General features: G+C 47.3%; 1 protein-coding gene across 1 annotated transcript in view; it reads right to left on the reverse strand.

Annotated features, from left to right (window-relative positions):
• Positions 1-14,023, reverse strand: part of ADCY2 (adenylate cyclase 2) — a 455,891-nt gene that overhangs the window by 20,482 nt on the left and 421,386 nt on the right. Inside the window, exons 20-22 of the mRNA XM_032629124.1 lie at positions 13,255-13,413; positions 3,270-3,416; positions 1,444-1,551 (exon numbers count right to left, since the gene is read on the reverse strand). Coding sequence (XP_032485015.1) covers positions 1,444-1,551; positions 3,270-3,416; positions 13,255-13,413 — 414 coding nt within the window. The remainder of the gene's footprint in view (positions 1-1,443; positions 1,552-3,269; positions 3,417-13,254; positions 13,414-14,023) is intronic.

The raw sequence follows: 14,023 nt of genomic DNA on the forward strand, positions 1-14,023 counted from the left end.
TGTTATTTTTAATGGTTAATTTTTTTCAGAACATTAAAGATGCTGAAAAGGATTAAGTTTTCTTCCATTAAAGCCAGGACAGTAAAAATCTAATTAGTTCTGTCTTGGGTAAAAATAAGATATTTAGAATTAAAACAATGTTGTACATTTTAATACCTTTATTGTCCAATTTTCCAATAGTTTTTCAACACTTGAATGTTCTGGCAATAAAAACCCAACCCTGAAAGATACACAGCACCACGTAAACAGGGGTGTCCATTTTTCCTTTTGTGTCAGGCGTCAAGATTGCTTGGAACGGTACTTCTCAAAACTTACGATTCTTCTAAGTTTTCTTTTATTGCTTGTTTGTTTTACTTTTCCTTATTACTAAAGTAATTCATACCCATGAAAAAAATAATAATCTGGAAGCAACACCTGAGTAGAAGGGGCATATATTACCCCACTCACTCAGAAAAATGCTAGGGTTAATCTTGAGTCCGACGTTTCATGTTTTCGTCTCTGCTCACGAATGTTAAGAGAGAAGAGGACCCTCTCCTGATGCTCCGGAGGGTGGACTCTGTCTGAGCAAGCTGCTGCCCCTCTGTCCCTCTCTTGGTTGCCTGTGGGAGGTGGTGGGGTTGGAGGGAAGCTAGACACACGGGGGTCGGGGAATGGCTGAGCTCTTCCTCTCCTTGGGGGAATCCAACCACCTCCAGCAAGCTGTGCTCTGGTAAGTTTCATCCCTCTGTGCTGCACCCACCACCTCTGCCTTGCGTCAAACAAGCCAGTGCACGTCAGGGAGCCCACTGTCCTGACGGGAAAGGGGTCTTGTTATTGACCCACAAGTTAACAAACCATATCTAGGGACTTTCCTGGTGGTCCAGTGGTTAAGACTCTGTGCTCCCAATTCAGAGGGCACGGGTTTGATCCCTGGTCGGGGAACTAAGATCCCACGTGCCACACGGCATGGCCAAAAGAGAAACAAAAACAAAGTATATCTACACACACACACACACACAGAAATAAAACACAACATAACAGAAAACCCCCCTCAAAAACCCTAGTTGATTGAAGATACTCAATTTTGACCAAATCACCTTTTCAACCAAATTTCTGGGTGGTCAGCATGTTTTTGACCACGTTGTTTTAAATCAAAAGACCAGGAGCCCTCCCATAATGAGTCACCTTTAAATAAACAGCTCTAATCAACTTTCTTGTCTATTTATCTGGTATCAGGCAGCTACCAGACTGGTGGTTTTTTTTCTACCTTGTCTGCCAGAGAAAGAAGTTTTGTGAACAGACCCTCAGAAGCCTCCAGAATTCTCATCTTTTCTCATGAGACCTTAATCACTGAGGTCTGGGTTGTGCCTGCAATTCAGTGTATGGGTCACTGTTTTGGTCCCAGGATGACCTGTGGGCAGAGCTGAGGCTCACGTGTGCTGGGTGTGGCTGACACGTGTGTACCTGGGCGTGCTCCTGGCTGGGCACGGCACTCAGACCCGTCGCCGCCATGTACGTGCTGCCGATGGTCTTGATCTTTTCAACTCCACTGAACTTTGGCTTGGACAGCAGCTGGGGGGCAATGACAATCACACAGTTACTCAGTCGGCTGCTGACCCCAGGCCAAGCATTTTCTAGAGACATTCTCCAATCCTAGTTCAGTCACAGGAACATGATACGGATTATTCACCCTTCGACCTTGGGCATCGTGGGGAAAGAACATTCACGCATCTCACAAAGGGCATGTCCTTGGAAAGATATGCAGTATAACGATTTACTTCCAGCTAACATGAATTACCTCTTAGAATTTGCTAGTGAAGGAAACGGGATAAATTATGATGTGAGTGATAATGGCCTCAAATAAACTTCCCCACTCTGTGTTTGAAAGGTCTAAATATAAAATCATGATTCAGAGAGTGAGGTCTTCCCTGCATGGTGAGGGTGAATTCTGATCAACTGTAGTGCTGAGGATTGACTTTTGCCCTCTGAAAACCTGGAGTGGAGGGAATAAATGGCCCCTCTCATCAGCCCTGACCGTAATATTCTTTGCCCCAGTTTCTGGCACCAGTAATCAGTTTCCTACTGGGGTCCTCCTCATCTACTACGTTAGACCTTGGGGTGGGATGGAGGAAAGGTAAAAATAAGAAGCTGTAGGAAAGGGAAAGACTGGATGGAGAGAGCAAATGAAGGAAACTCTGGAAGGTTCCGTATCTGCTCAGCAGGACAAAGGTACGAACAGAAGACTGGGAACATCTTCTAGACCCTTCCTTGGTACTCCTGCTTTCAGAGGAGATTCGCTCAAGATCACATGTCAGAGAATCTAAGATAAGTGAGCAAATCCCATGATCACATCTCCATGAGCAATCCAACCTGAAAGAATGGTCACTAGTGCTAGAGAGCATTTATTTTACCGAGGGGCAGCTGGAGGAAATGTGCCAACATTTTTCACTGTGAACCCTGCACAACAGTGAAAATCTCTACTTGTCATTACTTCACCATGAGTCTTGATTCAACCTCATGGTGACAGTGGTGGTAGCAGAGAAATGCACAGGTCCCACAAGACATTTAGAAGGTTGGCCTGAAACCATCATATTATATAATTTCATCACTGTGTTTCAAAATTCCATCAATCATGATGAACCTATGTTCACTGATGTCAATTTTCCTATATTTGCAAAATATTGTTAAAAATGGTATAACAACAATATCTTTCAAACCAGAGGTCTGTTTGTTCTTACTAGAAAACAAAGTGCATTGTTTCCTTTGTAGGCAGAAAATTGAAAATTGACACCTATTCCAATACCTAAGATGTACACTTTGTCCCTTCTAAAATATATTCTACCACATTCATATTGCTTTTTCAATAATAAAGCATGCCATCCATGTACACTTCAAATTGATATCTGACATAGACCTTGGAGTTTGCACAGGCACACATGCAAATAATCTACTATCTTTTTTATGTATAAAGAGATGGGCAAGTATTTTCCTTGGAGTTCAAGCCTTTCAAGAAAATTCATGGGCATGCTGGAGAGATATTTTATGGAACAGATTTTGGTAGTTGTTTATAGAAATCATATTAGCTTTAAAAATAATATGTGTTTGCCTCACCAAAATTAGTCAGTGACCTAAATAGAGCAAAAAAGCTTAATGCCAATGACCAGAAATTTTGTCAAAGGACAAGTTTTAAGATATGCCATGATGTTGGACTAACTTCAAATGTGCCAGTCCAGAGGAACACCAAAGGATGGGACTGGGGCCAGCCCTGCCCATCAAGGGTAAGTACGTACATCGTCAAAGTCGGCAATGATCTCGTTTAGGAGCCGAAGGCATTCCAAGCCCTCCTTGTTCACATCCGATTCTGTATAGAATTCTTTGAAATCCGGAATGGAGGCAAACATGACGCAGACACAGTCATAGGACTGGTGGTATAAATCCTGCCCAGGAGAAAAGGAAGAGCTGAGCACTAGGAAACCTTTTAAGCAAACATGCTCCTAATGGAAGTGTTTCTTTACGTTAAGACTGGTAAAGAAATCACCTAGGGTCCACTCCACCTGCTCCACCCTGGTCCCAGGCCCATTTTAGGCACTGGCCATTGATCACAGGTGAAGGCTTCTAGTGAGCTGGATGCAGGCTGAGAATCGTCAACACCGCACTCCCACTGTCACTACCAGTTAGTATGAGGTGCCCTTCCGGTTACTCCTCTCTGCCATCTCTATCGTAGACAATGACAAGAGACTATAGACTTCTCACTTAGGAAAAAACAACAATAACATTCTTTTAACAACTAAAGGGAAACAAAACGATTTCCCAAGCTACTATATTGTCCTAAAGTGACTCATTATGGCTACATTCTTTGGATTGGAGGCTTCATGAATTTTCCTCTTCAGCCTGTCCTGAAAGGAGTAGATGAAACTCATCATGTTACTTCTGAATTACACCAGAGAGAACTAGCGAAATTCCTCAGGCTACTTATTCTATTGTATTAGACACCAGAAATATTTGTTCGGGATTTCCTTTTATTTTTAAATAGACTAGAGTCTAAACTAAAAGTCTAAACTTTCAGAGAGGAAAATTACAATGTCTTGTAAATACAATTTCAAGGTGTTTCCACACATAATTTTCCCCAGCATATAGTGAAACCTTCAAGTTCAGTGGAGATTTCTTAAAGGAAGCGTTATTATGTGGGCATGGGGGCTGGTCCTGGGCGGGAAGATCTGCTCTCTCACTGGTGCTGGTGCATCAGGGCCCTTGGATGGCCTGTCCCGGGCAGAATGGCCAGGCGCCAATGTGGGCATGCTGCATCACGGGAAACACTCCCTCCACCAGAAAATGTGAGGAGAGTTCTGTCACACAAGATGGCGACCTCTGAGTGGAGGAAAGAAAGCTAGCGGCTGATGTTTCCTGTGTGCCTGGCGGATGGAAAGAATCTACCCTACGTGGATGTTACCAGTGTGCTCTGCTCTCTGCGGCACTCAGATGAATCCCTTAGCAGGGAGTGAGCACTTCAACAGCACCATAACTCCAAGGTTTGGTGGCCTCTCAGAAAAACCATTCTTCCTCCGCTGACGTCTCATGACACACACATCGGGGCAATGGCAACCCACGGCAGGTCACAACCACTTCCTGGGAAAGACAGACTTGTGTCATCTTCCTGTTCTTAGGGCCAACCACCTGGTAGTGCCTTCTGCTACTGCCTTACAATCTCTATAAAATACATGAACAATAGAAATAGAATCAAGGTTTTTCTTTTGTATTCTGCTCCCAATACGGTTGACTTGGTTCTTTGCGCAGACCTGTACTTCCCCTCTCTGAAAAGTTGTTTTTGTGAACACTCATATCCTCAGAAGACGACCTGTGGAATGTATGATTGCCAAGCTTAGGTTCCAGTAATGCTGACCCAGCCAGGGTGTCAGGGTAACAGGGGAGAGAAAAGCCCCTAGAAGCCTCTTCTAGTTAAAAAGGGCAGTTTCATAAAAGTAGTATAAACTCCACTGACTTCTCTACTCTTAAGGAAAAGGGGTACATCTAGCAAGGCAAGGATATATTTTCTGTACCCTGCATTTCTCCACTGTCTGCTGACATCAGCCAGAGTGACCATCTGGGGAATGATGATGATGACAAGAATACACACAATAATCACCAGCACTGACTGAGTGCCCACTGCATGCCAGGATGCCCACCCCTCTGAACTCTCCACCAGCATTAACTTGCCCCTGACTACAATCTTAGGAAGCTGGTATTTTTATTCTCAATCTACAGATGAGGAAACTGAGGCACAGAACAGTTACAATACTTTCCCAAGGTCACAGTTACCAAGTCTGATGCAGAGGTCACTCTTATAAATGCTACACTTTATACTTTACCCTGCATTTCCTGGATGACCAGAGAGGGTGCTGCCTGGACTTGGGGCAGCATGGGGTCTCGTATCACTTGTAGGTCATGTCACTTTGCCTTTCTCCTTTCCCCTAGGGTCTTTAAGGGTATCTGGGGATGGGAGATAAGGAAATGCAAGACTGAACTGACTGAAAGTTTGGATATGAGGGCTGATTTTAACCACACTTGTTTGGAGTCTAATAAAACATCTTCAGGTTGACACTCAAAATTGTCCTCTGAACTCTTGCCCCAGGACACCTAGGTTGTTGGAGCTGGAAGAGGTCTGATGGGTCATTTAATTCCATGGTTTTCAAACAGGAATGCCTGGGAGAGTCACCAATGGGACTTTCAAGAAGGTGACACCTGGGCTGCCCAATGACCAACTGAACCTTGCCCCTGGAGTGGGCTCCAAGCATGTGCATCTTTTTGTAAAACTCTATGAGTTTTCCTGCTGTGCAGCCTTGATTAAGAATCACGGGACAAATGAGGAATTGTTAAGTCAGGGGAGTTTGGTGACACACCAAGGCTCCCACTGACTTAGGGACCAGGACTAATCTCTGGAGTCCTGGTCTGGCACTCCACAGGCCATGAGTGCTACTGGGGCCTTGGACTGCAAAATGCTCACCCACCCTCTTTGACAAATGGGTCACTTGGAGCTTTGAGGAAACACCAAGGGTGAGTGGGGATTTCTGACCCCCTAGTTCCTGGCTCAGGGCTTCCACAGGGCTACGCTTGAGAATCAGGGAAACTTGACAAATGGGAAGCTTTACAAATTCACTAGAGCTAATGAAACATGCAGGGCTTAGAGCCATACCCTAAACTCATGAGAGGTTCCCTCAGGTCTTTGGGTTGCGCTTGGGGCCAGAGAGAACCACAAGCTGATTGGCTGATGACCCGAGCTTATCTTATACTTCCAGAGGATCTGGGGTGAGGGTAGGGCAGGTAGGAAGCCTTGGAGGAGATTTTGGAATTCAGGGTCTAGCACGGGTGACCCTTGTCCAGAACATAGATGCCAACAAGAATCTCGCTGAGCTTTAGAAGTGGAAACTTAGATGCCATTTCAACATTCACTCACATGTAGCCATTCTGCAAAACAAGCTCAAGTTATGGCAGAATCATCACAAAGCAGCTGTATTTCTGTGCACACTGTCCTTTGCAGTTTATTGAGCGGGACTTCAGTTCTTTCCCAACTCTGGATGAAAACTTGGGACAACCCCATGACTCTTCTTGTCATTCTCAGGTAACAGGAGTCCTCTCATCAATAATTTAAGTGTCCAATCTAACGAGAAGTCAGAACTCAGACCCCAGTGGAATGTGTGGCTTTTCTCCTTCCCCAGTGTGGGCCTGCTGGGTGATGGAGGAGTGTCTGCAGGGTGGGAAGGGGGCACGGTTGGCTTCTACTCTCTCTCTCCTCCTCATGCTTCTGGTCTGACCCTCCCCAGCTGCCTAGCCAGGTTTTCCAAAGCACCCAGGGGTGGAGAACAGGGGAAGAAAGAAGGGTCTGTTGGAGGAGGGACGCGTTCCATTAACTACATCACGCTCCCAGGGAACTTAAACCTGGTGGACATTTTCATGGGTTATCTGAAGACTCTCCGTCACTTCCCCCCAACATGGGACATCCTGCCAAGGTTCTCTTGATCTGGACCACACACTCCGCTCCTACTTGTGACTACTCTCTCTGCCCCGGGCTTTCTGGTTAGTCTTCTAGCTTCTCTCCTGGGGCCCATTCCCCACTCCAAGCAGCTTTTCAAAACAGGATCTAAAATGACCCCATGCCAACTGTTTTTCTCTGGCTTGGTCCCTGGAAACATTCAGCAGGCTTTGCCCTCCCAAACCCTCACAGTCCCATTACATCCCCACCTGCAGCCCCCAACTCTCTTGGGCCAGACACTCCAATAAGCCCCTGCCCTCTGCATTCAGGAAACTACATGTCATCTGTGTCCCCCAGATGGAGTTGCTGCCCCAGGACCACATAGGGGCCCAAGTTGTAGGTACACATCCCAAGCTGAGTGGCTATGGTCTATTTATGAGGCAAGACGTAAAGGGAGGATTCCCCATGTCCCTTTAGGAGGGGGCTCGCTTCTCACTATATTCTGTCCCAAATCCCTTGTCCAACCTCTGCTCTCTCAGCCCTCGTGTCCCTGAGAGTGAAGGATCGAGAGCTGTGTAGCTCTTGCATTTGTAAATTCTGCACACTCTTTAGCACCCCTTTTGGAATATGACACCTACTGTCTCTTGGGCTCATGGGCTGACATTCACTTTAGCGTGCTGTTACATAGACACACAGGCACGCACAGCCCCCCATGAGGGCCTGCCAGGTGCCAGGCTTCATAGCAGGTAATGGGGTCACAGAGACGGACAACGCAAGCCCTGCTCTAAGGAGCTTCGAGTCTAGTTGGAGAGAGAGTGCAAATACAAGGACAGGAAAACAAAGTGTGGTTGGTGCTGCTTGCACCCAGGTGTGGAGACGTCTGCTTGGTGTGCCCTAGGAAGTTGCTGGAACTTGCCACTAGCTTGGGGCTCCAAACTCCGGGACCAGCGCTTTCTCCTGCTGACTCAGGCCATAGTGAGGAGGCCATAGTGATCCTCCCACCTTTCACATCCCCCCTCCGTCCCCAGTTGTCAGCTAACACCTAATTTATTCAGGCGAGCACAAAAGCATCTCTGAAAACCTGTGGCTTTCTAGCCTGACTCTGTAAGGAATGCGTTGAGGGAGCTGCCTGGGTGTTGGGAGGTTAGCTGAGAAGGGGGAGCGTTTGTGTGCCTGGCAAATTCCCCTGTACCCGCATTGACACCTGTGTCTTGTTTTGATCAAGGCTCAGCTCTCCCGCAGTGAGGCTGCGTGGCTCAGAATCACACATAACCCTGACCACCGGGGACTCGGCAAAGGGTCGACAAAATGCAGTCTTTTCAACAAGTGACCAAAGCTGGCTGGGACATCTGTTCAAGGGACCTTTCTGACATGTTCCTGCCAAAACACAGCCATCTGGAGAGTAGGCTTTGTAAACCAGTGGGCTCTGTCTGGGCCACAGATCTCTGTACCAGGGTCTGAACGGCTTGAGGGCCTGGACCTGGTCAGGACAGTCAGCAGCTGGTGGAGAAGCTTGAGGATGTTTTGAGTAAAACCAGTGCCCTGAGGGAGGAAGAAGAGGGCTCGCAAAGGTGGACACAGCAGCTCCCTGCCCACAGGCCCGGGACACAGGTGCAGTGAACAGTTTTAAATAGAAATAAAAGATCTTTTCGGAATTATCGTGATTAAATCATTCTTTACTCTGTATTTCTGAAGGAAAACGAGTTTCCTCTGTAAGTGCATGCGACGGGTAGGAGAATCAAAAGGCTCTTTGTGAACATGGGTCCTGGCCAAGGTCATAGGTCATGTTTCCAAGGAATGTTCCAGAAAACCATGGAACATTAACCATTACTGTGGGACTGAAAGCCACACTCCTGTCTACCGCATGCTTTAAAAATAACCCTGGTCCAGCCTCTGCATTCAGAAGCTGTGAGTGCTCAGCCCACACCACAGAGAAGGAGCGAGGGAGGTGATGCCATCAGATGAGGGTACAGCGCAAAGCGATTATGTGCGTTTTGCTGTCCACGCTAGTCAGGCCCTGAAAAGCTGTGGGAAGGCGCCTCCCGTGACACATATTGATAAGTTCCAGGAGGCGGTGTTCTCAAGTTTTGCATAAGTTTGGGATATTTGCTTCAAAGATGACTAAAATTAAGTGTTTCCTGAATGCCAGGCACTGCTCTAAAAGTTTCGCATGAATTATCGCTTTTGAAATTAGTTATAGCCTCTGTGAGGATGGAGCCCGAGGTCCCACAACTAAGAAGTGCCAGGCCCGGGACAATCGCTTTGCTCTCAATGGCCAAGCAGGGCCCAGTGGGTCAGGAAAGCTGGCCAGAGTCCAGGAACCCTTCTTGTCCCAGCGTTGACTGTGCTCTGTCACGCCCAGTTTGGGTCTGGAATCCTCCAGAAATAATCCTCTTCCAGGATCCGCGTGTTTGACGATGGGCAGAACTTTCCCTCGCAGAGGAATTAGGGAAGGAGACAGGGGGAGGGAGAGAGGGAGAGAGGGAGAGAGGGAGAGAGGGAGAGAGGGAGAGAGGGAGAGAGGGAGAGAGGGAGAGAGGGAGAGGGAGAGAGCGAGAGAGAAAGATAGAGAGATAGGCAAAAAGAGCGTGAAAGAGAGAGAGAGAGAGAGAGATAAAGAGTGCACACGCGCGTGCATGCAGGGCGCATCAATACGGCCCTGACAGTGAGGGGGGCCAGCAGCCTGGACCATGTCCACGCTATTAAACAGAGGAGGTCAAACACCTCAGCCTGCCTGGCCTGGGATCACAAGCTTAGGATGACACATCCCCAGGTCAGCGAAGTGGGTTCTTTTGCCCAGGGGACAGGAAGGGCTGACTGTGACAGAAGGTAGGCATCCAGCCTGTCGGGAAGTCAGAGGGATGGGGCAGAAGCCTGCCATGCACTCAAAGGAGTCTCTTGGTAATAACCTGGTTATAAGCATTTTGGAAAAAAAACCCAAAAACAAAACCGTCCTTTCTGAGACTCATGGTGGGAGCCCTCAGAACCTTTAGGCAGGGGCCTAGGGGCTGTCCTTCTCCTTCAGACCCTTTATGGGGCTTCTCTTCTGCACTGAGGATTCCCTGTGAGGACCAGAGCAACAGACTCTCCTTCACCACCGGTCTGATCTTGAGCAGCGACTGGGCGGCATCTCTGTCCCGCTGAGCAGACGTCAGGCTGCCCTGACCTCAGGCTGCCCGATGGGGCCCGCTGTAATTTTTTAATCTCCAACAGTTACAGTGGCTGCTTGAGTAGCTCCCTCCCCTCCCCAAATATTTAACCTAACCAGCAAAAACTGGCAGTAAAATCTGGAAAGTCACAGCCCAGGGGAGTTCTGTGTTGTCTGATGAAATACAGAGACTTTTGCAGCCCACAGTTGTGCAGAATGAAGAGATGGTCTCAAGGACGGTCTCATCGGTCTGATGCCCCCGATTTAAGATTCAGTGTGTGTCGCTCTTCCCTCCTGAGAATTGTGAGGTCAGCAGCTAGAAAGTGCAAATCTAATGACGTCCAGGGTATCGGGGTTCTTAAGCGAAAACCGGAGACCTCTAATATGCAATAAGGGAACCTGGAGCTGTTCGTGGCAGTAAGCGTTTGAAGAGCTTTGGAACTGAGCTCTTGTTCATTTTCCTATGGGAAAATGAGGCTGCCTGGGTCAGGGGTGTGTTTCCTGAATGAAGGAATAAGCTGGGAGCTTGGTGAATGGGTGCTGACTGTCTGCGGGGGAAATCATTTTAGCGCCTAAGTCAGGTTCCCATTCACACACAGGCATGATGTGGCCATGGACGAGGCCCCCAAGGAATTCACCTTCTTGATCTGACAAATGAGGCAACAGAATCCAGAGCTGATTTCAACGAAACGCGCTGATTCCTACTTTGTCTCGGAAAAGTTCCCAAACTGCTGGCGCAGTGAGGTGGTGCCTGTTCCAGGGTTCAAGCCCACCGGGTGGTGCTGCCCTGACGCTGCAGCCTTCCTCACGGACCCCACGTGGGCGGTGAAGGCTGTAGAAGACACTGTGTGTGTTCTTAAACTCGCAGCACTGATGAGGAAACTTGGAGGAAAATGTCACCCCCATCTTGGGAGCACCCATGACGTGCTAGTCGCAGAAGGGTCACTGGCCTGGCACACAGTAGGGCCACTCGGTAAGTGGATGAGTCCATTGGTGCTTTGGTGCTGCCTGCCCACCAGCTATGTCCCACCTGCATGGATGTGGGACTCCGGGTCCTGCTCTATCAAATGCCCACCTCAGCTGGAGGGATGGATGCTCAGTGTGACATGTAACATCCCACACTCTACCTAAGAATTGTGCACAATTCCCCTTTGACTCATGGGGAGACGGGGCTCAGGCTGAGGAAGTAGCTCACATTACCGTGACAGAAAATGTTGGGACAAAGGTTCAAGCCCATGCTGTCCACCTGTGGGTTTCACTCTACATCCCCATCTGCTTTTCCTTATGATTTCCAAAGGGGCAACTGTGTTCAGAGGCCTGCTTAGAATAAGTCAAGCAAACAGGAATGAATAGAGAGAACAGACGATCCCCCTGGTCTGGCCTAGGGAGACGTCAGGAGGGGGCAGAAGAGGTCACCAAGTGCTGTAGGGCTGAACCCGGGGCCTTTTAAGGTCTTGAACGAAGCACTGTCCTGTCATCTGGACAGAAGCAGCCCCTTGAAGCCTGGAATGGTCTTTTTCTCCCTCTCTACAGCCTGCATCTCTCTGCCAGTTTCTAGCACTTTCTTTTCTGGTTCAGAAGTCACTTGCTCACAGTGGTGGACTTTCTGGACTCCTGCATTTACGCAGTTAGCACCTTTGGAGACAATAGGATTCTGTCCCCTCCTGGGCCGGTTCATCTCTGTAACCAGGCCCAGCACCAGCCTGACCCAGGGCAGGGGCAACAGATGAATTTATAACCTGAATTGACAGCTAGACATATAGACACAAACAAGCTCTTAAACTGCTAATGAAAACAGATGGTTCCTTTTTAATAGATGTAATGATTTCACTGTCTGTGACCAAGAGGTAAATAAGTTGCTGAATAACCTACTGAAAGAAAACACCAGGAGAAGACATAGAGAAGTGAATGGTGGGACCTGCTGGGGCCCCTGGACTGGCTCACCATGCCTAGCATGCTTCCAGAAAGACCAGAGTGATAAGGTCCAGTCCCTGCCCACCACCTGGCGCTTTCTTCTCAATGTCAACTTTAAATATGTCACAGATAAATACCGTTCCAAGCCTTCTCACTTGGCTGCTCTGTCCATCAGTGTCATCAAAGTTCAGCTTATCTATTAACGAGTTCATCCATCTACAGGTTTCCGGATCCCTCATCCATTCCCAATCCTCACTGAACATTTCCTGAGAACGGGGATTGCACCTCATACAGCTCTGAAACTCCACAGCACCAAACACAGGTCATTCACTCAGTGGGTGCTCAAATGCATGTTTCTTAAATTAACAGAGTCCCACTGTAGATACATCTGCTGACTCTTGTAATTTGGTTACATTAAAGAAAATTCATGCCATTTCATTTCATAAGCCACTTCAGCATTGAAACAACATGCCAATCTCGTCAACTCTAGTTAAATATCCATTCCTTTAGATGCTCCACGAAAATTCCCTTTTCTAGCCATTCAAATGGATGGTCTCAGGTCTTTGATGTGTCCTTGTGTGGCTAACTCCTAAATTCTATCTCATATTTTTGAAATTCTAAGACCCTTAAAAGGCTCTCAGGGAAGTCATGAGCCATGGAACAGTGGAGTGTGGGATGCATGGTGTGATTTTGCTTCTTGATTTGGCCTTGATGGCACGCTGGTAAGGAAGCATCCTCCCACACTAGGCAGAGGGTGGTGACCCCTTTTGTGACATATTTGGAACCCCAGTGCCTCATATTGTACGTTCAGAACTTTACATGATTGGGGAAGAAAAACTAGGAAGAATGAATCAACTTCATGCTAAGATGTTCATAGGCGAGTCTAACTCACTATTCTCAGTTGATCTCTATACGGCCAGTCAATATACTCTTGAAAATGGAAACGTTCAGGCCAATGTCGAGTATTTTGAACACTGACATGTTTGAAGTGCCACAGGCCTCCAGGTCACTGCTGGGAGATTTTGGCCCTCACCAGCCCACGCCCTTCCCTGGCTAGCAGCCCCGCCTCTCCCCATCAACCCCGCCTCTCTTCACCAGCCCCGCCCCTCCCCATCAGTCCCACCTCTCCCCATCAGCCCAGCCTCTCCCCATCAACCCCACCTCTCCCCATCAGCCCAGCCTCTCCCCATCAACCCCGCCTCTCCCCACCAGCCAAGCCTCTCCCCTTCAGCCCAGTCTCTCTGACCTCATTCTTCAGGCTCCTGGCCAGGAAGTGCTCAGCCACGTGTGCAGGGAGCACGTTCTCCAGCAGTACGCGGTTCAAGTTCTCCATGGTTTCTATCTCCTCTCGCTCTTTTTTGAACTTGTTCTTCCATAAGAAGTCTAACCTACAGTAATATTCATTCTGTTACAAGAGGACACAGAGGTAAAGAAACAATAGGCATCTTGTCCTGCCAGAGAGTGGAGGTTTTAAAGAGAAAATAAAAAGAATGAAACAAACCTAAAAAAGAACCCCCCCCAAATGGAATTGTCACCCTCCCTACCAAGCCCTCAGTTGCCCTCAAATGTCTCTCATTTCACCCTCCAACATGGATATCCAAAATGCAAATTTGGGAAAGAACCAGCCTCAGAAACAGAGAAAATAGCTATACTGAAGCCTTGAAAGACAAAAATGACATGAAAGCTTCTTACATAGTCATGTTAATAAATGGTGGCTTGAATTATTTTTTGAAAAGAGCTGTGATAGAATATAAATAATGAATAAAAGAAAAATGGAAAATATTTTAGTAGAGAGAGTGCATTGTTTCACGATTTGCATTTAAAAAATAATAGTGTTCATTTGTGGCAGTTTGCCTTTAACAGCTGAAAATCAGTTTTCCTCTACCACAAATTATGTAATTAAGTATACATTGAAAAGTATGTGTTTTTTCATTTGGGATTGCACTATACTGAGAGAATGACATTATATTTAGACAAAAGTTCATTTTGATATAATTTAATTAAGATGGTGCCTG

Source organism: Phocoena sinus, chromosome 3 (genome assembly GCF_008692025.1).
Source record: "Phocoena sinus isolate mPhoSin1 chromosome 3, mPhoSin1.pri, whole genome shotgun sequence".
NCBI classification, from domain to species: Eukaryota; Metazoa; Chordata; class Mammalia; order Artiodactyla; family Phocoenidae; genus Phocoena; species Phocoena sinus.